Here is a 23,661-nt window from a genome sequence, read left to right as displayed (position 1 = left end):
ACCATTCCGTCAGAAGCTGCCAAATCACTTGGACCAGATAATAACAGTGGGTCACATCTTTTTTGCTTGATGTCCTTTCTCAAGTTTTTTATTTTAGCGGAATTGGATCTACTCTATACCTTAGTGTCTAGAGTTTAGAGATAAAAATTTGAATTTTTTATTTGTGTAAAAAGAAATCAGAGTTGTTGGTTTGTACGAGTTGAACCAACGTAATAAGTTAAAGAGAACCCTTCGTTGAAGGACTTGACAGGAGGGCCTTCATTGGAATTAGAGAGGCTTGTGAAGGAAAATCATTACCATCTTCATTTTTTCGAATTGAAAAAATAAATAAAGTAGGGTTTAATTTTACTGTTGTTTGATTTAGTCCTCAGCACCATTCGTGGTATTTTTACTTATTCACTACCCGATAAATAAAACCCATTTTTTAATTTTTTTTTTTAATTTTATGGATTTGGTGTGATTTTGTTTTTTGATGTTTTCTCGGTGATTGAATTTTGGGTTTCTAGCCGTCCCCAATTTTAGTCGACCCAGGCAGCAAAGAGAGTTTGCCCCTGTTTGCTTTCCTTTTCTCACCAGATATCTCTGCCAGCATGATCCGCCAAACTTGCCGATCGCGTCTGCTCTCGCTGACCAGGTATGATTTCTTTCACTTTCCGTTTGTTTCCCGGGAAAATTTAGGGCTAGAAAGTGTGTAGAATTTTAATCTTTAAACTTTAAACTGTCCTGTGCACAGAGAAATTGAATTTTAATCCCAGTTTCTGTATTCCTCTATAATTGAAGGTCTTCGACTCCCTAAAAGGCTGATTAACACCAGCAACCACAACACCAACAATGACTAATGCAACTTAGGTGCAATTAAACAACCATAATTCCCAAGTTTTGATTAATTTTTTTTACTAATTCGCCATCTTTTAAATATAATCATACCATCCGTGTTGATATGAACAGTCCATTATATGTTTATTGTGTTGAAAGATGCGGAAAAAAATGGAAAATTTGGGGTGAGTTTGTTGTGTTTTGGTTTAATCGTTTGGGGAATGTGGAGGTGTTACTTCAAAATTGAAATTGGATGGTACTTTATTGGTATAAATCACGTTACTCTCAATAAATTTTCTATTGTTTTTTACAATGTCTTTTTTTTTTTTTTTGTTGTTGCTTAAGCTTAGATAAAGATTGAGGCTTTGAATTGAGATTGAGCTTAATTATTGTTCAGTGTTTATTCTGTTTGGTGCATTTATGGCCTTTGTGGATAACGGAACTCCATCGCTTCTGAAGTCGCAGGTGAGGATTGCAAGGTTTTTTCATTTCTCTGGTATTGATTCATTGAGTTTGCATGTGGCTGAAAATGGTGTTTCAGTTGTGAGGAACAACACATTTACAAAGTATATTCAAGAATGCGTGGTCGGTTGTTTCTGATGTTATGATTTTCTTATCAATTTAAAAACTGTGGTTTGTATTTTTAGTATTACTTTGGCATTATGGTGCAGTGGGTTTTTTTGTACCTAATTGCAGACCTTTCGTTTGTTCATGATTTAGTAGTTGACTGAGTATCCATGTTTATACATACGTTGACGTGTTCATTTGGCTAAAATTTTTTCATCAGTTTTCTTCCCTGAAAATTTTCCAATTAGTTTAATTCTATTTGAATATGTATTATTTCTTTGTTCACCATGGATACCTTTTGGTTTGTTGGTTAGGCATTTCGAGTGCTTATCAGTTATTTACTAAAGGTGGTTTTATTGGAACTACTTGAACTTCTTGGGATGCCTGTCTTAAAAGCAAATGGAGAGGGTGTAGCACTGTGTATGCAGTTAAATGACGATGTTGTATCTCACATGCTCAAAATGATTTCATCAATTGTGTTGTATCTACTATATGTATGCAAAACATATTGCTAGCTAATCTTATTGTTATTAACCCTTCCCTCTTACCTTTCGATTTCTGTTATGATGTGCGGGCTATTGAATTTGGGAGAAAGCTTGCATGCAAACTCTTTTTTGCATAATGTTCTTGAGTGAGCCCCTTGAACTTTGCCTTGAAGTGTCTTTATATTCTCATCCACTTTGTTTTATTGCTAGGAAATTCTGAGTGGAAAGAAGTTCAAAGAAAAATACTCAAGCAAAATTACATTTGATCTACAAATGGTTGGACTGACATATTTCTTAAACAATGAAGGCATGAAATATAAGTGGACAATTACAATTTTTGTTTTCATGTTAAACCAGCTGGCGTCACATATATTATGCCATTGCTGACATATTTTCTTCCTTTGTTTTGAACAATGCTTTTATGTTACACCAGGAAAAATCTATTTGAGGATGGGAACCACCTATATCGGTTCTTGGATGATGATCCAATTGTATCTCGGTTTCAGAATAGGAAGGGATAACCGAGTTGAGTTCATGGATTAGAGTAGGTCGGGTTAATTATGCTTTAGCATATGCTTTCTTTGACTTAATGTCAATTAATTGACGTTTATCATAGTGTGCATGTGCAGATGCTTTTTATTTTTTCAATTGATGCTTTAGCAGTTTCTATTATCTACTTTTTCGGGTATAAATCGTATCTATAATTTCAAAATACATGTTCTTCATTACAATCTATGGTATTTATGAAATAATTCATGTTGCAGTTCCGGCGAAAAGCACGTGCAGACTTACAGCAGATGCACTATGCATGTAAGTAAAACATTTTACTATCATGTCTTTCTTGGTTAGTGATTCTGGTATAGCTGATTGATGTGAATGTCAATTGTGTGGTTTTTGTCCCTGGCTTTATGCTTAATGCAGTGTATTTTCTATATATACAATTTTCTCCTTCAGTTTCTACTGTTTTTCTTTTTTTTTTGAGTTATGTATACTATTGATGTTGTTATTGTAGCTTGAGAAGCTGAGCAATATGCAGTGCCAACTTGAGTCCCAGCTGAAGTTCATTACAGAGGTCTGGCTACAGGTGCACCACAAATTACCACACTTTTCTATCAAGAGATTTGCTTTTTTATTTTTTTTATTAAATTTTCTCCATTTTCAGATAGTTGAACGTAGTCGAGTACTAAAATTGACATATGCTGATGGATGTTATTTGCTGGAGCATGAACATGCCAAGTTGTTTTGAGTATTTGCAAGGTATGTCATTTTCTGAAGATCAAAGAGAGACAATGCATTGCCTTGTCCTAATTTATTTATGTTTCTGCAGGTGAAGCTGAGTCTGGGTTGGAATGGGTTCATCAATGTGCAGAAAATGAGCTACAAGTTTACCTCAATGATAAGGACATCAAAAGATTTCAATTGGGTTTCGCACAAAACTTGCTGGATTGACAAGGTTATGTTCCACTAAAGATATTACACTACTTTTCTGATTGGATAAGTTGATTCGGGTTACAATGATATAGCTTTTCAGTTTATTCATACTAAGATATTAGTTTTGCAAAGTGGCAATGCCATGATTGAAATTTTATAGAAATGATGAATGTGCCAATCTGAAATACCAAATTTCAGCTGATGAACTCACTCTTATATGACTATTACTGCATATACTCATCTTTTATTTCGTTGGGTTTTATTTTTATTTGAATTTTTTTGGTTTCGCAAAGAACTGAATTTTATCTTATCTATAGCTCTATACGCATGTAGTTTTTCTCTTTTTTGGTTTCGAGTATATGGTTGGTTTTATTTAACAGTCTTTTGGAATATAGAGAATCTTTGCACCAATGTCTTATTCCTGGATTTCCTGATGAATTGGCATTGAGATGTTAAGCAAAGGTGTCCCATGGGAACCTCAGATTGCTCGAAACTATCTCAAAGAAGTGGAGAGATTTGTTACGTAGCTCCAGACTATGCCAACTACGAAGCTCTAGAAAAATGGTGTGGAAATTGGCTGTTTGTCATTGACGAGGTATAATCCAATAGCTAATAAGTATGCTCCTATATTCGACACTTCAAATATGTCTAGAACTCATGTTGTTATTACTACTTTCATTTTTACAAAAGGAAAGGTTTTTCGTTCGTCATTTCTTGCTATATCATCTTGGGTTGTGCAAACTATTCATTATAGGGGATCCTTTCATTTATATAGTTGCTTGCTAAAATTTCTTCAAACTATTTTTGTTATGTCGAAGTTGAAATCTTTTTATAGGGTTGTAAATAGATTTCACATGTATATAAATAGTATATATACACATTATAACTTTCTACATATTTTGTACGATTTTAAAACCCGCAGCACCGCGCGGGCATTTTTGCTTGTTCTCTCTAGTTTTCAGGTGGCTTTTTTATGCATTAAGATTTGCAGAAAGCAGCAGATAGAGAGCTTGGAGTAATCTACTTGCAAAGAGATTGTGGATTGACCTTGGAATCTAGATTCTCCATGATACACAGATTCAGACCAAAAACTGTAAGAAAGTTCGTATACTTATTAGCAGACATAAGTTCCTTGGAGTCGCACAACCGTGAGTCATGATTCCAGAAAAAAATACATGGAGCACAACCTAAAACCTAAAACCGAAAAGTGAAACTATCTGACTTTGAAATCGCTAGTAGTTCTTGTTGAAATCACGGAACCACCTAGCTGAGAGCTTGGGGTAGCGCTTGTAGTTGTTGCCGAAATCAATATAGTAAAGTCCATATTGCAGCGAAAACGCGAGACCCCATTCAACATCGTCGAATAGAGCCCAGTAAAAGTACCCTTTGACGTTCGCTCCATTCCTGCAATAAATTAGATAAGAACGCGAAATTTTTCATTGAGCCTATATTATGTTAATTAAAAGGTTACATCACTTACTTCATTGCCTTGTTCAGCCGATACAAATGCCGAGCAATGTAGGAAGCTCGATGGGGGTCGTATAATCGTTCATGAAGCAAACGGCTGTCATTCCTTGTATTAGTATATCCTATCAAAATTGCAGCGGATGTAGCAATTCATATTAGGGTTCAATGATCACTTGGCATTAGCAAGCGGATAATTTCAAACGTATGTGGAATAACTGAAGCACAAGTAAGAAATCCGACCATTTTCAGAAATGTAGACCTGTGGCCTTTGATATTTATTCTTCACATAATTCATCAGCTTCTGCAGCCCTTGAGGCCAATTACTATGGGACTGCACCACAAGGAATATGCAAGCACAAATTTTATGCAACAAAGCTTCGAGAACATTGTTTCATTTTGACAAAGGGAATTGTTACTGACACTTTAAAAATCTCATTCTACACTCTAAACTTTCTATATTTAAAAAGAAAAATACACTTGCGAGGAGTGTAGAATGAGATTTTTGAAGTGCCTATAACACTTCCCTTGACAGAATTAGTTAGCAAGAAAGTAAAAGTTTAGAAATTTTCTTACCACACCAGAAACATTTGGGATCGCTGCAATAACCAAAACATAATCAAGAGACAACATTAGAACCTATGCTTGATTTTATTTTCTTTCATTATGGCTATGGCAAGTACAATATTTTACCTGTTGCTTCGGCCCATGAATCGAATGAATACCGCAACTGCTCTGTGGGAGGAGCAGGCCTGTGTTTTGCACCAGCTGATGAGTAATAGTTTATCCCAACAAAATTACCTAAACTCCCGTTGAGTAGAGATTTCTCTTCTGCAGAAAAGGTGGGCAACCTTTCCTTCACCAGATCTCTCATGCTTCGTGGATAGTTTCCGAACACCAAGGGTTCCATAAACCTAATGAAAATTAAAGAAGCTAATATTAATTGCTAATGAGATTAATGGACATCTTAAGGTGATCTTGAGGGGTTATTCTGACCATCCTAGGGTGAAATCAAAGAGTCGCTTTGCTGCAGCTTTATCTTCCTGTGATTTGGAAGATGGCGCAAAATAAGTTGCAGCAAGGACGATTCCAACTTCTCCTTTTTGCTCTTCCTGGAAGATATTCAAAGAAAGCTTTGACAAGATTCATTTAATAAGTTTGAATAAAGATGAATGTGATTTCTTTCAAGCCTTTAAATTTGACCTGGTATTTCTCCCTATATAGTTTTGCCACTGCGGCGTGAGCAAGGATAAGGTTATGGGCGGCAATGTAAGGTTCCGTTGACGAGTTACCACCAAAGCAGGGACCGGCAGGCACAATACATGTTCCTGGAGGTGGAGCTCCCAACCCGCATTGTCCTTCTGGAAGGGAACACCTTCCTGGTGGGGCAATCCCTATCTCATAGCCATACACTGCAAGAGAACTCGGCTCATTAATGGTGAACCAGTGTTTGACTCTGTCTCCAAATAACTTGAAGCAAAGCTCACTGTAGTCTTGGAAGTCTTGCCTGCAAGACAGAACACATGTTTTACAAGAGGAGATCGATTCCGTGGACATATACTTGCAAAATGGTTTCTGAAACAAGACTTACACGAACTTGCGATTCAAATAGCCCCCATATTTTACTTGCAGCGCTTGTGGCATGTCGAAGTGATAGATCGTGACAAAAGGCTCGATGCCTGCATCAGGACACAGAAAACGCATTAAATCAAGCACATCCTTAAATCTTTTAAGCATAAATAACAATATTGGTTTCAAAACATACGCTGCAACGCGTGTACTAATAAGCTCTCAGAAGCGAACTTTATTTACCATGAACATTTCATAAGAAACGCAACCAGGAAAAAATCAACATGAATGGTTGAGCCAAAACAAGTGAAATTATAGTGATGAATCTGGTAGCTTCTTACCATTTCTTTTTAATTCATTGATTAGACTGTTATAGTGATCCACACCCCGTTGATTAATACCGCCGCTTAAGCTCCCCTCTGCAAAGGATTCATCAACAGCCCCCATTGTTTTGTTATAAATGATCAAACACTAGGGTTTTTCTTAAACAAGTGGAAAATGGAATTAAAAAAGAAAACGAAGTGATGGGAGGTAAAGGAAGGGAAGGGTTTAGGGTTTACGTGGTAAAATCCTAGTCCACGAGATGGAGAATCTGTAGGCATTTACTCCGAGATCCTTGATGATCTTAATATCCTCCTGCAATGCAGATTATTCCATACAATTTATTAGTTTAGATTTCTAAAAAATAACTCCATTTTCAAGCTAGAATGTTTTGATCTTTTGCTACTCACCTTGCATCTTTTGTATCCATCAATTGCAAAAGGGAATTTGTCACTGTTCGGAATGCTACCTGCAATTGAATTTTGTAACTGAGCTTTCCAATATGTAATGTATGAAGAAAAGATATTGAAGGTTATGAGAACCTGGGAGCATTTTGGCACGGTGATCCCACACACTCGGTCCTCTCCCTTCTTCTTCGGCTGCCCCTTCCGTCTGCACTCAGCATCACATTAATCAATATTTTCTACATATTTGATGCTGATCATCAACAAAGAAGGCATGAGGTTGTATATGAGTAAATTAACCATTTTTAACATGAATGTACCTGTGTAGCTGCTGTGCCGACACCAATGTAAAAATCACTTGGAAAATCATCTCGGGTGATGTTTAGTTCGAAAGTGAGTGCAATACTGCTTTGATTCACCTCAACTGCAACAACACCATTTACAATGAATTGAAGAAAGTTGAGGTTGCACTATAAAATTAATTGGTAATATGGGAAGCATCCCAACTACTTAAAAGGTCTCGGCTCGAAATAAGCATTGTTGACTTCCTCCTCGTTATGGTTCACGTTCATTTTCGTTTGCTAGAAAAAAATATTTTAATTCTCTTAACTATTCGGCTGCTTAGGCCATGCTTAAGAAAATAAGGGGGGCAACAAGTCAATGTTCATACATTAAGCATCCAGTAGAATTTGTCTCGAACACATATATCTGTAGACATGGGTTGCTCTGATGGTCTTAAATTCTTACTGGCACCCGAGAAAAATATTTTATGACTGAAGCAAATGGTTTCTCTGCTATAAAAGAAACGTTAACTTGGTGGTCTGGACTCAACACACAAACAAATGCTCCATGCAAAACTCTCTCACACCCCTGAGAAAAATACTAACTGCTTCACCAAACTCTCAGTCAACCCAAATTAATCTGGTTAAACATCAATAGGTTGACAAACTGGCACCATATTCAATTTGGTCACTATAGTCGTATAATCAGTTGGTCTAGGACTACCTTCAGTTTGTTAAACAACACTGCTTCTATTTGGGTTGGTTGCCTATCCAAAGGCCTTTTTCACGAGTGAAAGCTGCCCGTTGCCCGTCCTTCGATCATGTACCACGCCATCTTTGCTAGTGAGGAGTCTTTGATTCTCTTGCTGAATGAGGTCACTTCATTAGCTTTCTTTGCAAATTGAAGTTACCCATGTTACTTAGTTCGACATGTTGAAAGTTGATCCATTATTGAACTTTTGTTAGCCGTATAAATTATAAAGCCTATATGGCATGCAGGCCAATAAAGTACTGGGCTAATTATGTTCTTCTATTGATGTGCGCGTGCCAATTCGCTACGGAGCTTGGTCAGGCAAATGAGCTGAATGTTGTAGTCTTGTGATGAAATGCGCTGCTAACTTATATATTGAGTCACTTTCGTTGAGGAATGAACACTCTCGGCATAAGGTTTTTGTGACATGGAGACAAGGTTATGCCTTTGATGTGAAGTTCAATAATGGTTTGTCTTTCAATGTGCCCAACACTAAGTAACCTAGGAACACTTCACTTCGCAAGTAAGCTAATTAGGTGACCTCGTTCAACAAGAGAATTAAAGATTCTTTGCCACCAAAGACTTGGATAGGTAATCAACCGAAATAGAAGTAGTGGTGTTTAACCAAACTAAAGGTACTCCTTGATGCACTGATTTTACAACTCCAATGTTATTTAACCTACTGAATATGGCGCTAGTTTATCAACCCAATGATATTTAACCAAAATGAATATGTGACGACTGAGGGGTTAGTGAAGCAGTTAGTATTTTTCTCATGAGTGTGAGAGGGTTTTACATAGAGGAAGTGTTTTTATGTGGAGTTGAAGGTCATTTCTATGTTGCAGAGCCACTTTTATTTATATAAGGGCAAATTTCGTGATGAACAAGCTTGTCGAGTTGTAGAATCCTGATAACACTACAACTCATCGACATATTCTTATTATACTTAGAATTATCCTTGACTGAAGCTTTATCACCATCATGTCTCAATCTCTTCCACCTGAACCATGACTCTAAACCTGGTCTTATTACGTAATCAATTTATACTCTATCCATTAATTAAACAATTAATCTCAATCTTATCATAAACTAATTCTAATCGTCGAACAATCCTACTTTGACAGTTGACTACGACTTAGTCACATCATAAGCTAATCCTTGAGCAATCCTACTTCGTCCAGGATTCAGCTACATCAGTAGCACTGTTGGCCTGAGACTGTCGAGACTTAATTTGGCCAAAAATTTTAATTATGCCCAAACAATTTCACAACAAAAGGCATAACCTTGTCTTTAGGTTAGCATAACCCTAGGCCAAGAGTATTTCTTCCTTAGCCAAAGTCACTCTGTGTGGAAGTCAGCAGCGCGTTTCATCATCACATCATTGCATCCTTCTTATTCGCCCAACCGAGCTTGATAGTGATTTGGCACAATCGCATCAACGATCCACATAAGAACTTAATTTGCTTATTAGTTACTTAACTTGCACGCCAAATAGGTATTGCAGTTTTCAGAGTCAACAGAAATATTTAGCAGCACCTCATTAGCGTGAAAGGGGAGCAAATATATAGTTGAGTCTAAAATTGGTGCATGACATGCAATGCATGAGCTAGTTGCACGTAGAGAAAGGAGTGGATGGAGAGAGAAAATATAGTGATGAAAAGCTAGAACTGAAAGTCGCGATTAAGGTTCTTGGCTAGTGTAGTCCAAAAGTTCTGGAATTCAGGTAGGGGAATTCTCGGGAAACTTTATGTATTATATTGTTATTTTTATATGGCTTCATATAGATGATTATGTAATAAGTGTTATTTAGTTCAATTGTTCGATTACTTGACCAATACGAGTCATATGTTTATGAGTCATATGTCATGATGATATCCCTTTATAATTATCGTGAACGATAATTATTTCATGCATTATGGACTTATTGGGAAGGTATCAAAAGAATTGAATAACCATGATCATTGCATTATGGAAAGTATGTGATTTATGAAAGTATGAAACTAAAAGTAGTTGAGTCTATTTTTGGGGAACCAATAGTTCTATGATCAACCCAAAGTGCACGAGAAAAGGAAATGAAGCATTTTCGGTTAGAGTCAAATAAATGATCAAATCGGGTTTTGGATTTGGGTACTGAGAATTTGACAAGATGACTAAAAGAGAAAATGAGGTTATCTGTCAACTGGCATGGGTTGATGGAGTAGAGTGAAGAGGAAACATGACATTCATACATTGATAGGTGTTGACATGAAAAAGTAGTCGATTTTTAAATCTGGAGAAACTTTTAAAGTAAATTAGAGTGTGATTGTATGCTATAATGAAACCTTGTGATGTAAAATAAGAATATTTATTTTCTTTTTATTTTTTATTTTATTTTATTCACACACCTCGGATTATTTTGCAACCTCGAATTTAGGGCGCGATATACAAGGTCCTTCGTTTCTTTTGCGTGAGATTGATAAATTAGAGATATTTGATGTGTCTAAATTTTTTGTCCCAGGAAAAAGGCAAGGAGAACAATAATTAGAACATTCGAACCAGTAAAACATAACTGTTCTCCTCCTCCTTTTTTGATTAAAGACGAACGAACAGATACAAATGCTTTTGTTTTGTTTTGTTTTTTTAATTTTTAATTTTTTTAATTTTTTAATTTTTAATTTTTTTAATTTTTTTAATTTTTATTGATAGACTCGGCAGTGTGTTTCATTACTAAGAACAATCAAATATAAGAAGTGTCAGATGGGTACAATTTCTTCAATGATCAATTTCTTGATTTGGAGATAGTTTGCACAAGATGCAAATATTTTAAACCTCTATACAACTACCACACTAAACCAACACAAACAGAAGTTCTGTGTAAAACTGTCACAAAGACAGTAAATGCGACAGTCCTAATACTAGTACCCTGACATAAACACTTAAACATAACTTTGCTTAATCATAAAATGAAATGAAAGATGATACAGATAAATGATGGCAAACCTTGAGCGGAGGCAGATGATGCAGTAGCAGCTACCAAAACCATGACACATATGGCCACGGAAGAAATGACTGAACAAGGTGATGCTTCCATTTTCTTCTGGTTCAAATGCAAGTCACTTGTGCTCTCCTTTATAGTGTCAAAGGAAGCAGAGACAACTGACGAAGGGATTAATAATTAATGCAAAACGTGTTTTTGTTGGCCTTCGATCAGTTTATTTAGTAATTAAAGTGTGATAATAATTTGAGTCGTTATATATATATATATTAGGATAAATTGCAGGGTAATGTAAAATAGTTAAGTATAATCACGAGCTGATGATCCAGTGGTAAAAGGCGGATTACGGTATTTCCTTAAAACTAAAAATTGGAGGTCTCGGGTTTGAAGTCCGCTGCTGGTGTGGAACCCAGACTTCTAACCATGAAGAGGCTAAAATGTCTCTGTAAGTTTTCCCGGCTCGCGAAAAGGTGGATAATTGTGGTTTACCACCACTTGTTTCCCTTTTTAAAAGAAAATTAAATAAAATAGTGTAAGTATAGTGAATTACATTTTTCTTTTTATTTTTATTCTCATTTATGTTCGGGTAAATTTTCATTTACCCATGCACTATCATGTGAGTGCCAATTAACCCTTGAATTATTTTTTCAGCCAATTTACCTCTAAACTCTTTAAAATTTGGCGAATTTCAACCTTACTGGTAAGTTTTTTTTATTTTGCATCTAATTTGCTGTTTTGTTTTTTAAGATTTTTTTTTGTTTAATTTAATTTATTTAGCTAATAAAAGGATGGGGTCATTCACACACCTCTTTTTGCTTTTATTACATTCTTTCAATTTATGATCGTCTAATCGAATAAATTAAAAAAAACACCAAATAACTGATTTAACTGTGTTTGTGGAAAGTAAAAAAATGTGTGGGATAGTAGTAGTATTACCCTAACGTAGTTCAAATTAACGTACCAAGCAAACCTAATGAATGAAGAAACGTCGTTATAAAGTGATTAAATTAGTTCAACGTTTAGTGATAACTTATGACGCCAAAACAATTAAACAGTAGAAAATTCATCTTTCATGATCAATATGTCGATTATAAATACACATTTTCCGGTTTTCTAATCTCGACAACTCCAAAAATTCTCCCATTAAAAAAAATAATGGCAATAAGTTTCAACATCTACCCAAAAGATATTACGACTTTGTTTCTGGTGTTTGCTGTAACAATATCACCAGCAGTTACAACCACACTACCCCTTTCTCCATCGGAATCTCCCTTTTCTCTGCCAGCATCAATTGCGTCCTCCATCGTGTTTCCGCGGAGTTGCAGCATCGGTTTTTCCGAATATTGTGGAGCAGAAATATATGGTAACATGCTCTTTGGCGACCATCCAGACCTCGAACCAGTTTGTTGCCTTGAGCTTATTACTGCGGGCGTAAAATGCCACAGAGCATTGGTGAATCTAGCTCTTAAACTACCTCTTCCAAATGTAAACAAAAGAAAGGCTTTGAAGCTGAGTAGAGAACAATGGGATGCTTGTCTACCTTATGGTGATTTGCTTGGCTGGTAACTCCCAGTTCTATCTCCTTCTACAAAATAATAATTCCATACCGGACTTTTAGAGAAAATAAGGAGGCTTTGCCGTGAGTTGTTACACATGGATTGGATTTGTGAATTCGATCTGTTATGTTTATCGTGAGATGAATTTTGTAGCCGATGAACTGGCTAACTTGAGGTTGCTACATTATATTATCAATCAAGCTCCTGCCTCCTGTTGATGCCTCTAGTGGTGAACATTGCTGGAACCTCTAGATCTCGTGATATTTTATTGTAGTTTCTCTTTGTTGGTGTTTAGCTTTGTTGTTAATCAAAAGAAATTAATCAAAACAATTCTGTGTTTATATTCTGACCATCGTGGGCCTCGGGGTAATTTGATTTGAATCCCATGTACGTAACTAATTGGATACAAATTTTCTATTTAAAACGCAATATTCCCTTTTTTTATTCAAGTGCAATAGTCCATATTTTTTATTAGGAAAATTAAAGAAAATAACTTGAAAACTTTTAGTGTAAAAATGTGGTTTTTCGTTAAAGAACACTACTGTGGGCTTTTCGTTAAAACTCCCTTCTTTATTTGCCGGAGCCTAAGTACCTCGAGAGTAGAAACGATTTCCAATTCGAAATGATTTTTTGTATGATTGATCTTCAAATGAAGATTAATACATTAAACGGTTCCAGTTGTTGATTTTATTCAGTCAAGATTTGTTATTTGCAAACGGAGAATATGTGCATCCCCACATTATCATTTTAGAAGGATACAAGGAACCTTTCATGGATTTCATATCACTAGTACAAAAAATAGTTTGCGCGACACAAGTACCTTCGTCGTGCAAAGTCAAAAAAAGTTGCCTGAAAATTAGCCCAATAAAACCTTCGTCGTGCGCTAACCGTCGCGCAAAGGCAGTGAAAGCAAGGTTTACGGGTGGTTGCGCAAAACTATTTTGCGCAACAAATGTGCACCTTCGTCGCGCAATGTTGGGAAAAAAAGCAGTTGAAATCTTGGTTTGGCGCCAAAAACTTGTGCAACGCATATACCTCATCGCGCAAATAGTCTTTGCGAGACGGTGAAACAAGACGTTGCGCAAAGGACGTTTGTGCAACGTGGTATGTGCATAGCGCAAGCTTTTGGCGCCAAACCAAGACTTTTACCGCTTTTTTCCCAACATTGCACGACGAAGGTGCATGTTCGTTGCGCAAAATAGTTTTGCGCGACCAAGACTGCCATTGCGCAATCTGTCGCGCAAAACTATTTTGCTTAACCAAACCTTCATTGCGCAAAGTCAATGACTTTTTCCACATCACTTACATCATTTAAGACATGTTGCGCAAAATAGTTTTGCGCGACGCCAATCTTCATTGCGCAAAGTCAACAACTTTTTCCACATCACTTAAGATGTTTGCGCGACGCGGTCTGTGTGTCGCACAAGCTTTTGGCGCCAAACCAAGACTTTTACCCTTTTTTTCCCAACATTGCACTACAAAGCTTTTGTGCTTCCGCAAAGCTGTTTTGCGCGACGGCAGACTTCGTCGCGCAAAGTTCCGTTGTGCAAGTATGTTTTTGTACTAGTGTATAGAAAGGAAATCAACAAGACTTGGAAACAAATCGTATTAATTTCTAGATCCAACTAAATCTGTTGAGAAAAATTATTTGTTCTTCTTATCAGAATCGGTTTTTTGACAATTCAATAATACACAAATCCATAATAAAATTAAAAAATAAACAAAGAATTGTTTGATTAAATTCAAATAATCCGTCACAAGAAACTATTTCAGTATTTCAGGAATACGGTCCAATACGATAAGTTTCCGTGGTTGAAATTTTTTTTTTTTGCAAGTATCTAACCATTTATATTATGACACTTGGTATATTCACCTGAAAAATCTCTCCCAAGTCACAACCTTCTATAGTTATTGTTTTATAGAAGGAAAATAAGGTAAGGAGAATTTGGTAAGAATACAAGGAAAAGAAGGCGAGGAGATTTTGGTAAGAACCTAGAGGTTATTAGCCTGATCAATACACTGAGTCTTCACCAATATATAGTGGCACTCTTCTTCCCTGTCTATAAGCTGCATGCAACTAGTTCTGTCGAAAAATGGACGGTCGCCATAACAAAAAAATTCATATCAATTTTCTTTTGCTGGCCAAGATTTTCTTGTGGTCGAGATTAGCAAACAAGAAAATGAGTGTTCATAGCCCAAGTATTTGATCATGTAATTAAGGTACAATTCCAATTATTAAATTTGTTTTGGTGTCATAACTTATGACTGAACGTTAAACTAATTTATTTACTTTTAATCAGATATTCATAATGGCGTTTTTCTATTCATTTAGTTTTTTGTGTAAATGAGTTGAAATGAAATTTTACATATGTCAATGGTTAAAATAAATAACGATAGCATTATTGATAAATATTGACAATATATCGATAAAATCCAAAAAAATTATCATTTGGCGTAGCGGCACTGGATTTATACAAAAAAATTCCTTATTTTGGCCAATTTTTCGGTTTTCTATGAAAAAAAATATACATTACATATTGGAGAGGTGCTTGTGTGGGGCAAAACTGGTGGTATAACGCAAAATCTAATCGAGAGATTCAGTGAGTACCCATGAAGATTTTAGTGGATATCATAAAGATCATGGTGGAAGATTCGAGTGGATCGAACACATATAGCTTGTATACGTTGAAAATGTTGATTGGTTTGCTGAAAAACAATAAACAAGCAGCAATGAGCTGCAACCACAAGAAAAACAGACAACAAAACCATCAATGTTGCATCAAAGCAGTAACAACAAATACTAACTATTCATAAGTACATTCCATTCCGTAAAATAGATTCATTACCAGTGGAATGGGCGATTTTAAAGAACTGAACTGAAGTATAATAACGGACCTAATTAAGTTGGGAACCACATCAGCGGATCTACATGAGTTCTTGAATCTATGGTTGTTCCACTTCTTCTAAACATAATATACGACAACAATTAGACATAACTTCAACACTATCAATGATAGAGATTTTTTCATCCAACTACTGGCAGCCCACATGACAAAGAGAGCCCAAGGAAGCCTTAGCCAAGAGACACCGCACTTGAACAACAACGAAGACGAAATACAATCAACAAAAGGACATTCAAGGAAGAGGTGACATTAGAACTCTGTAGCAGTAGAGCAAAGGACACAAGTGACAGGAGCTGACGGAGCAAAAGTCAAAATACCATCCATAGTAGAAATCTTGCAAATAACGGCCAACCAAAGAAAGAAACTCATCTTGAAAATATTTTGATTATACCAAAGAAGTTTAAACCAACCTACCTAAGGTTTAGATTGCCGAAACTTATCTCAAGCAGCAACATCATAATAGATGCCAGATGAAGATGTCCATCAAATCATATGAGCCAAGCTAGGGTTTGGCACAATATTAGGCATAGAAATTTGAATTTCCAACAACTCATGAGAAGAATTTTTAGGCCAACACTAATTAGAACCATTCAAAATATTACAAACTAAAGCCTAAGGGAGTGAACTAAGACTCACAATGGACTAATAATAAGGTTTGAATTCGCCTTAACAAGAATCGAATATAAAATTTCTCATTTACAAGTGAAGATAAATACTACTAAATTGTAAAAATAATGTTAAATAGCCAATAACTCTTATTTATATTTACAATACTATTAAGGGGTTTTTTGAAATGAGTCCAAAGTAACTAAAAATTGGACTTATTTTAAAAATTAAAAATCACTAAAATTTGATCTATTTCAAAAATTAATCTATAAAATTGAACCTATTTCAAAATTTTCTTATTAATAAATATAAGTTATAGTGTCAAAATTAGTGTTAAATGAATCACATCACATGTCAAATAGAAGATTGACATAGACATTTGACAACCACGAATGCACCAAATTGGAAAAGCCAAATCAAATACGTCACCATGTATAAATAAATTTTAAAATACACTCACCTCTCTGTTTATTTCTTCGTCTGTCCATCGTCTTCGACTTACAGCCACAGAAAAAGCACCTTAAGCTTCTGAAAAGCACTTAGCTATGAGCAGTACTTGCTGAATAAAAGGGACCCGCTTCTCTGCCCTTCAGTTCTCATACATTTTTATTTCTTTTTATTTTGTGCAGTTACGGTTAAAATACGTTAACATTTTATATTGATTTTTTTTATAAAAATAATAAGATAAAAAAACAATATTGATATAAAATATTGACGTGACTTAACTGTAACCGCACAAATAGAAGGGAATGAGAGTGTATAGAAAATGGGAGGGCAGAGAAGCCAAGTCCGAATAAAAGAAAACCAAGGCATATTTGACGATTTCTTCTTCGAATTCGTATATATAACTGCTAATTTTTCTCTTAATTTTAGTTCTTATTGTTCATTTTTCTGAATTTTATAAATAATCAATTTCGTTTGTTGGCGTTAAACTTGAATTTTCATTTAATCAATTTCTCTTTTAATTCAAACAGAAAGTGTAGAGATTCAAATTACAAAAGATGAGAGAATAGCAATCTGTTGTTCTTATTAAGAAGAAAATTGCTCTATTACCTTAAACATTTATAATGTGATCAAAATTAATAAAAAAAATTCTAAAATCCAAATAGAAGATTGACACAGACATCACATGTCAAATAGAAGTTGACACAGACATTTGACAACCACAAAAGCACCAAATTGGAAAAGCCAAATCAAATACGTCACTATGTATAAATAAATTTTAAAATCACACTCACCTCTCTGTTTATTTCTTCGTCTGTCCATTCGTCTTCGACTTACAGCCACAGAAAAAGCTCCTTTAAGCTTCTGAAAAGCACTCAGCTACAAGCAGTACTTACTGAATAAAAGAAAACTACGGCATATTTGACGATTTCTTCTCTGAATTCGCATATATAGCTGCTAATTTTTCTCTTAATTTTAGTTTTTATTGTTTATTTTTCTGAATTTTATAAATAATCAATTTCATTTGTTGGCAATCTGTTGTTCATATTAAGAAGAAAATTACTTTATTACCTTAAACATTTGTCATGTGATCAAAATTAATAAAAAAATTCTAAAATCCAAAGCAGGAAAAGATTGGCTGATTATAAAATTTGAAAGAAGAATCAAAATGAAAAATAAGAATAGAAATTAGCAACTTATTATAAATTTAGAAAAACTTTTACCTCTTACCCACTCATGTTATTTTTTATTTTGTAATTTTTTTAAATTTATTTGATATTTAAAATTTAAGAAAACGTGTAAAAATAAAAGAAATAACACTGCTCCAAAACCAACCGACACTATGATCCACTATTTTCACTGCTCTTGAAGAAAAGCGACTTTTTATAGAACACGACAACTCATCGTACAATAATTCTAAGGAATTGTTATTAACACTTTAAAAATTTTATTCTACATTTTAAATTTTTTATATTTAAAAAGAAAAATACACTTGTGAGGAGTGTAAAATGAGATTTTTGAAATGCTAATAACACTTCCCTAATTCTATTCTTATCATATTTTTGTATCACAATTGTATACCACGCATAGCCACATCATCTAAATTAATTAGTATTGAATTTCAAAATATAAATCAATAATTAATAAAAAGATTGCCAATTAAATAATAATTGTGTTATACGATGAATCTTCTTCTGCTATTTAAGATTATTTATGTGTTTTAATTAATAAAAATATTGAAATTAAATGATATAGTTTGTTGAATTCATTTGTCACCTAGATAATAAAGAAATGTGCTATAAAATTGTTATCCGAAGAAAGGCAGTTACAAGTGAAACCTTCAACTTTCTGATCAAAAAATGGTGAAACCTTCAACAATGGCGGAGGAATCAGCAGCAAATCTCAGACGTTGGATCGACCCGAAGAGCGGCTACTGCTCACATACCAAGACATTCCACTCCCTCCGGCCTCCGGTCCCACTCCCGCCACTCTCGCAACCCCTCTCCCTCACCCAATTCACCCTCTCCCTCCTCCAATCCTCTACGGCCAAGCCCACCACGTCCGTCCTCATCGACGCCGCCTCCGGCCGCCATGTCTCCTACCAAACTTTCCTCAGCCAAATCCACTCCCTCACCCTCTCCCTCCAATCCCTCGCGCTCTCCAAAGGTCATGTGGCCTTCATTCTCTCCCCTACTTCCCTCCACGTCCCCGTCCTCTATTTCTCCCTCCTCGCCTTAGGCGTCGTTGTTTCTCCTGCTAATCCAATCGGGTCCGAGTCCGAGATCGCCCACCAGGTCCGGCTAACCCAACCCGCCATCGCCTTCGCCACGTCAGCAACCGCCAACAAGCTCGCCAAAGGGGATGATAAAATCCGCACCATAATCCTCCTCGACTCACCCGAATTCCTCTCCATGCTCGACCGGGACGGGTCATCCGTAACCCAATCTGACACCTCAGTTGAAGTCAACCAAACCGACCCGGCTGCGATTCTTTTCTCCTCCGGCACCACCGGCCGTGTCAAAGGCGTTATGTTGACTCACCGCAACTTCATAGCCCTCATAGCCGGGATACACGCCTTTCGGCGTGAACCTGACCCGACCCTACCCGACGGCCAAGCCGTGTTGCTGTTCACGCTGCCTCTGTTCCACGTGTTCGGGTTCTGCATGGTTGTTGGGGCGGTGGCTACGGGCGAGACCTTGGTTTTGATGGAGAGGTTCGAGTTCGAAGCTATGCTGAGGGCCGTGGAGAGGCACAAAATATCGTACATGCCGGTGTCGCCGCCGTTGATCGTGGCTCTGGCGAAGTCGGAGTTGGCTCAGAAGTACGATCTCAGCTCGCTTCGGTTTCTCGGCTGTGGCGGCGCGCCGCTGAGCAAGGAGGTTGTTGACAGATTTTGTGAGAGATTTCCCAGTATGGAAATTGGACAGGTCAGAAATTTAACTGCAAGTAGAGATCATTGTTGCCCTTACCAACTTTCAAATTTAAAATAAATTTATCGTTTGACAAAAAAAAAAAACTTATCATTTTAACGATTAAAATTTTTATCATCGATATTTTTTTTGTTAAGTTTCTAACTTTTTCATTCTTAGACCAACTTCAATGTTGGGCTAAAAGTCAAATTACCTTCCCCTAAAATTTCTCCTCTCCCCTCCCCCAAAACCACTCTAGGAAATTTTGAGCTAAATGTTAAACTAATGCTAAATTTATCTCGAAATTTAACCTAGAAATTGGGATGGACTCAACCCAATATTTATCAGAATTTAAATTTTTTTATATTAAAATGTTCATAAAATTAATTTACGATAGTCTACATATTTATTTAAAAAAAAAAAATTTATTTAAGAAAAAAAATAGCCTAAGTTTATTTTTTAATAATCTCGAGCTAAAATTTTAGAGTAGAATGGTTGGAGTAAAAAAGCTGTTTTTGGACTAAGCTAAATTTTTCAGGCTAAAAAATTTAACTTTTAGCCCAACTATTAAAGATGGTCTTAGTAGTGCTATACATTTTATATATTTGTATTATATTTAGAACAAAAGAAGGGCCCACTAATAGCTTCTTTATTTTTAAAATTATTAAATACGCGTTGTAAATTGTAATTTTCTTTTCCTAGGAAACAGTAACAAAACAAATTTAAGCCAATTTGTGATTAATTAAGGAGACTTTTCACCGCTGAATGTAGCTAGGTCAAATGAGCATGCGCACAAAATAGTGAAACCATTGACTTGTTTTGTCTAACTAATTGATTAACTCAGGTTTAATTGCTTCGTTGTTCACATAATTCTACCGTCCCCTAATTTTATAAAAAATGTTCTGCGTATGAAAAACAGTGTCTAAAACGATAAATAATGTCATCGTTTAAAATTAATAAGCTTATTACATGAATTAAAAGTATTCTAAAAGCTCAACTCCAATTTTTATTAAAGCAACTTTTAAAAGCAACATATTTGCTACTTTTAAAATCTACTATCGGGAGGTCATTACTTTTAAAATAAACAGTATATTTTATTTTCATCGAACACTTTTTTATTGCTCAACTTGAAAGTGAAATAGTTTTTGGTGAATAACGCAATACCAAACTAGGCCTTATTCTAGTGCAACTTATTAGCAACATTGTCAAATGTTTGAATATTATGGTTGTATAGGGATATGCTTTAACCGAGACCGGAGGAGGGGGTACGAGAATGATTGACTCAGAGGAATGTAGCCGTCGTGCTTCTGTGGGCCGCCTAGCCGAAAATATGGAAGCCAAGATTGCTGACCCTGAAACCGGAGAGGCTTTGCCTCCTGGCAAGAGTGGTGAGCTATGGCTGCGAGGTCCAACAATCATGAAAGGTAACGAGACACTTCCTCTGTCTCGAGTGTTGTATGTTGCAAAATAAAAATACCTTAATATGGTTTTTAAGGACGACGAACTCCATTAACTTGAGTTAGTTTGAGTGAGACAATCCACTAATCATAACATCAAAGTAGAATTCCGGAATAAACAAGAATGCAGGTTCCAATCATACATTTTAAAACTATCACTATGCGCATGATTGTCTCTGACATTTTGGAAGCACCATTCGAATTTAATAAAAAGGCTCTTCTTATTTAAAAAAATAAAAATTTGGTGGACAATATATTCATAAAGAGTTCAACAATCAGTATTTAAACTTAATTGAAATGCACATTCTTTCTTACTAATTGAATAATTTCCCAATTGCCATAAAATCATAATTTAGGGTTCATCGGTGAAAAAATGAAGCACAACTCAAAGAGGGATAAGGAAATACGCTTGTGTTTGTGGAAGAAACTAATACACAATTTAGTTTTTTATTGTTACAGAAAAGTGGAAGAAAGTAATACACGGATTATTTTATTGATAAGGGAAAGAGAGAATTTAATATACTAAGTCTAAGCTCCACTTATTTAATTGTATTACAGACAAAATCATATGATGTTGATTTTTCTATTCAGCTAAAAACTTTTTTTTACAAAATTTATACTCATATGTAATATATAAGAGCATCAAAATTTTGGGGCCCCTCAGAAATTCGAGGCCTGTGCCATTGCACCTCTTGCACACCCCCAACGCCCCCTCTGACTATGCGTGCAGGTTATGTTGGAGATGACAGGGCAACTGCTGAGATCTTGGATGAAGACGGGTGGTTGACGACCGGTGATCTTTGTTACTTTGATGACGAGGGTTTCCTCTACATTGTTGACAGGTTAAAGGAATTGATAAAGTACAAGGCATATCAGGTGATTGAAAGTTTCAGACTCTTTGAGACACTCATAACAAAGATGGTTGTAAATGTCATTTGATCAGTCCCTGTAAATAATCTGTTATTTCTGGTGTCACTACTTCTGGAACAAATTGCAGGTACCCCCAGCTGAGTTGGAACATATACTTCAGTCTCATCCCGACGTTGTGGATGCTGCTGTGATTCCGTATGTACCTAGTACTATGACTTTCATTTTTTGTCGAGAAAACTAGTTTGTTTTGATGCTTTATGGCAGTAAGTATAGCAGTTTGTGACTGCAATCTCTCTTATTTGCTACTTTTGAAATGTCATTTCTTACAAGTTTAGCTTTGTCTATAGACAAGAAATTGCTGCATTGAAAAAAAAAAGACAAAACAGTGAAGAATTTTTTCGATTAACGGATTGTTTGCTGATAGGATTGTCTGTGATATCTGGTATTTTGCCGCTCCACCCCATCCCAAAAGGGAAAAAAAGATTGGAATTTCTTGCATGGCTAGAAAAAACATGATCGTTACTGAAATACTTCACTGCTTTTTTTTCTTCCTCAAGGTTGACAAGTCCTTTATTTCTTTGGAATTGTGCTTGTAAAACAGTTATCCGGATGAAAACGCGGGGCAGATTCCCATGGCCTATGCGGTTAGAAAGCCCGGAAGCAATATCACTGAGGCTCAAGTTATGGATTTCGTTGCAAAACAAGTATGATTCTGAATATACTTGTGAAAATCTTTCATTGAATGTGCATACTGTTGAGAATCAATGTCAACCCAAAACAATAAGTAATCCACAACCCAATCTAAAGCCCAAGTCCATATCTAGTTTGATGATGTAATTGCTTACAATTGCAAAGTTAGGTAAGGTTGTGTGGAAAACAACATAATTAGGTGCAATTAATGTGTTTGGTGTGGTAGTTGGAAATCTTAGTTTAAGTAAGTGTGTGAGGTTGGTGAAGTAAGTGGAGGTTGTAGGTGAAGTAGGTGGATGTTGTAGGTGAAGTAAGTGTGTGGTGTAGCTTTCATTTGGTTTGCTATAAATACCCAAGTCCTCAAGCATTGTATATCATCCAAGGAAAAACAAAGCCTAGAGCTAAATAAGAAAAGCTTTGCTAATTAGTTTGTTTTGTGAGCTTTCTTTAAGAGTGTGCTCTATTTTCTTCTTCTTGGGATCATTAGAGTTATCTTGTATACTCTTCTTATTCAACAATTGGTATCAGAGCCAAGTCGGTCAGGGATCGTTCTTGGTAGAGCATTGGTTGTAAAGTCTCTTGAAATTTCGAGTATGCTCTGTGGTTGCAGTTTTAACTGATCTTCCACATCAGAAAAGATTTCTTGAGATTATTGCTGGGGTTATCACAAACCTTGAGAGGGAGCTTCTTTGTGTCGAGAGTAGTGTATTACTCTGCACGGTAGTCACTCAAGCTTGTTCGGTGTAGTCAAAGTCTTGCCGATACGATGGGTGATCTTCAAGTTGTTGGAGGAATCAAGAAGCTCAACAACCAAAACTATAACACGTGGGCAACGTGTATAGAGTCTTACCTTCAAGGTCAAGATTTGTGGGAGGTTGTCGGTGGTAGTGAAGTTACACAACCGGCAGCGGAAGATGCTAACGGCGTCTTGCGGAAGTGGAAAATTAAAGCAGGCAAATCAATGTTTGCCTTAAAGACCACGATAGAAGAAGAAATGTTGGAGCACATTCGGGATGCTCATACGCCAAAGGAAGCATGGGACACTTTTGTTACACTCTTTTCGAAGAGGAATGATACAAAATTGCAACTTCTCGAGAATGAGCTGCTATCGATGGTACAACGCGACATGATGATTGCCCAGTACTTTCACAAGGTGAAGTCGA

General features: G+C 36.0%; 3 protein-coding genes and 1 long non-coding RNA gene across 9 annotated transcripts in view; 2 read left to right on the top strand and 2 right to left on the bottom strand.

The window, feature by feature from the left end:
• Positions 1 to 225: 225 nt before the first annotated feature.
• LOC137713468 (uncharacterized) lies at positions 226 to 4,050 on the top strand. 5 transcript variants are annotated; one of them, XR_011065307.1, is made up of 7 exons: positions 226 to 634; positions 781 to 849; positions 1,276 to 2,014; positions 2,079 to 2,678; positions 2,881 to 2,952; positions 3,031 to 3,125; positions 3,196 to 4,050. It is a non-coding gene; the product is annotated as an uncharacterized lncRNA (long non-coding RNA). The 5 variants fall into 5 exon arrangements; XR_011065305.1 differs by having other exon boundaries at positions 1,276 to 2,416; positions 2,633 to 2,678; XR_011065308.1 differs by having other exon boundaries at positions 1,282 to 2,678.
• Positions 4,051 to 4,531: 481 nt separating this feature from the next.
• On the bottom strand, positions 4,532 to 5,396 carry LOC137712330 (beta-glucosidase 32-like). The gene is made up of 4 exons (XM_068451429.1): positions 5,340 to 5,396; positions 4,983 to 5,097; positions 4,780 to 4,888; positions 4,532 to 4,703 (listed from the first exon to the last, which is right to left on the bottom strand). Exons 1-4 carry the CDS (start codon positions 5,394 to 5,396, stop codon positions 4,532 to 4,534), a joined length of 453 nt encoding a protein of 150 aa, XP_068307530.1.
• LOC137712329 (cyanogenic beta-glucosidase-like) lies at positions 5,180 to 12,433 on the bottom strand. The gene is made up of 11 exons (XM_068451428.1): positions 12,292 to 12,433; positions 11,069 to 11,224; positions 7,378 to 7,481; positions 7,196 to 7,265; positions 7,064 to 7,122; positions 6,893 to 6,968; positions 6,674 to 6,751; positions 6,355 to 6,442; positions 5,967 to 6,270; positions 5,760 to 5,875; positions 5,180 to 5,677 (listed from the first exon to the last, which is right to left on the bottom strand). The coding sequence occupies exons 1-11, from the start codon at positions 12,431 to 12,433 to the stop codon at positions 5,434 to 5,436; spliced, it is 1,437 nt and encodes a 478-aa protein (XP_068307529.1). The 3' UTR covers positions 5,180 to 5,433.
• Positions 12,434 to 18,366: 5,933 nt separating this feature from the next.
• LOC137712070 (4-coumarate--CoA ligase-like 9) overlaps positions 18,367 to 23,661 on the top strand; it is a 9,964-nt gene continuing 4,669 nt past the window's right edge. The window contains exons 1-5 of one of the 2 annotated variants that reach the window (XM_068451217.1): positions 18,367 to 19,499; positions 20,716 to 20,905; positions 21,669 to 21,814; positions 21,936 to 22,003; positions 22,410 to 22,512. In XM_068451217.1, coding sequence (XP_068307318.1) covers positions 18,432 to 19,499; positions 20,716 to 20,905; positions 21,669 to 21,814; positions 21,936 to 22,003; positions 22,410 to 22,512 — 1,575 coding nt within the window. In that variant the 5' untranslated portion in view covers positions 18,367 to 18,431. Of the gene's footprint in view, positions 19,500 to 20,715; positions 20,906 to 21,602; positions 21,815 to 21,935; positions 22,004 to 22,409; positions 22,513 to 23,661 lie in introns of both variants that reach the window. The other variant, XM_068451216.1, reaches the window with a different exon arrangement.

The sequence above is a fragment of the Pyrus communis genome, chromosome 13, assembly GCF_963583255.1.
Source record: "Pyrus communis chromosome 13, drPyrComm1.1, whole genome shotgun sequence".
Lineage (NCBI taxonomy): Eukaryota > Viridiplantae > Streptophyta > Magnoliopsida > Rosales > Rosaceae > Pyrus > Pyrus communis.
This window is presented reverse-complemented; position numbering and strand designations above follow the sequence as displayed.

Coding starts and splice junctions, on each gene's coding strand:
- LOC137712330 (XM_068451429.1), bottom strand. CDS start 5,396: ATGTTGTCTCTTGATTATGTTTTGGTTATTGCAGCGATCCCAAATGTT. Junction 5,098..5,339: donor TCCCAAATGTTTCTGGTGTG/GTAAGAAAATTT, acceptor CTTGTGGTGCAG/TCCCATAGTAATTGGCCTCA. Junction 4,889..4,982: donor GATTTCTTACTTGTGCTTCA/GTTATTCCACAT, acceptor CAATTTTGATAG/GATATACTAATACAAGGAAT.
- LOC137712329 (XM_068451428.1), bottom strand. CDS start 12,433: ATGTTACCATATATTTCTGCTCCACAATATTCGGAAAAACCGATGCTG. Junction 6,271..6,354: donor TATTTGAATCGCAAGTTCGT/GTAAGTCTTGTT, acceptor TCTGTCTTGCAG/GCAAGACTTCCAAGACTACA. Junction 5,678..5,759: donor TTTGATTTCACCCTAGGATG/GTCAGAATAACC, acceptor AATTTTCATTAG/GTTTATGGAACCCTTGGTGT.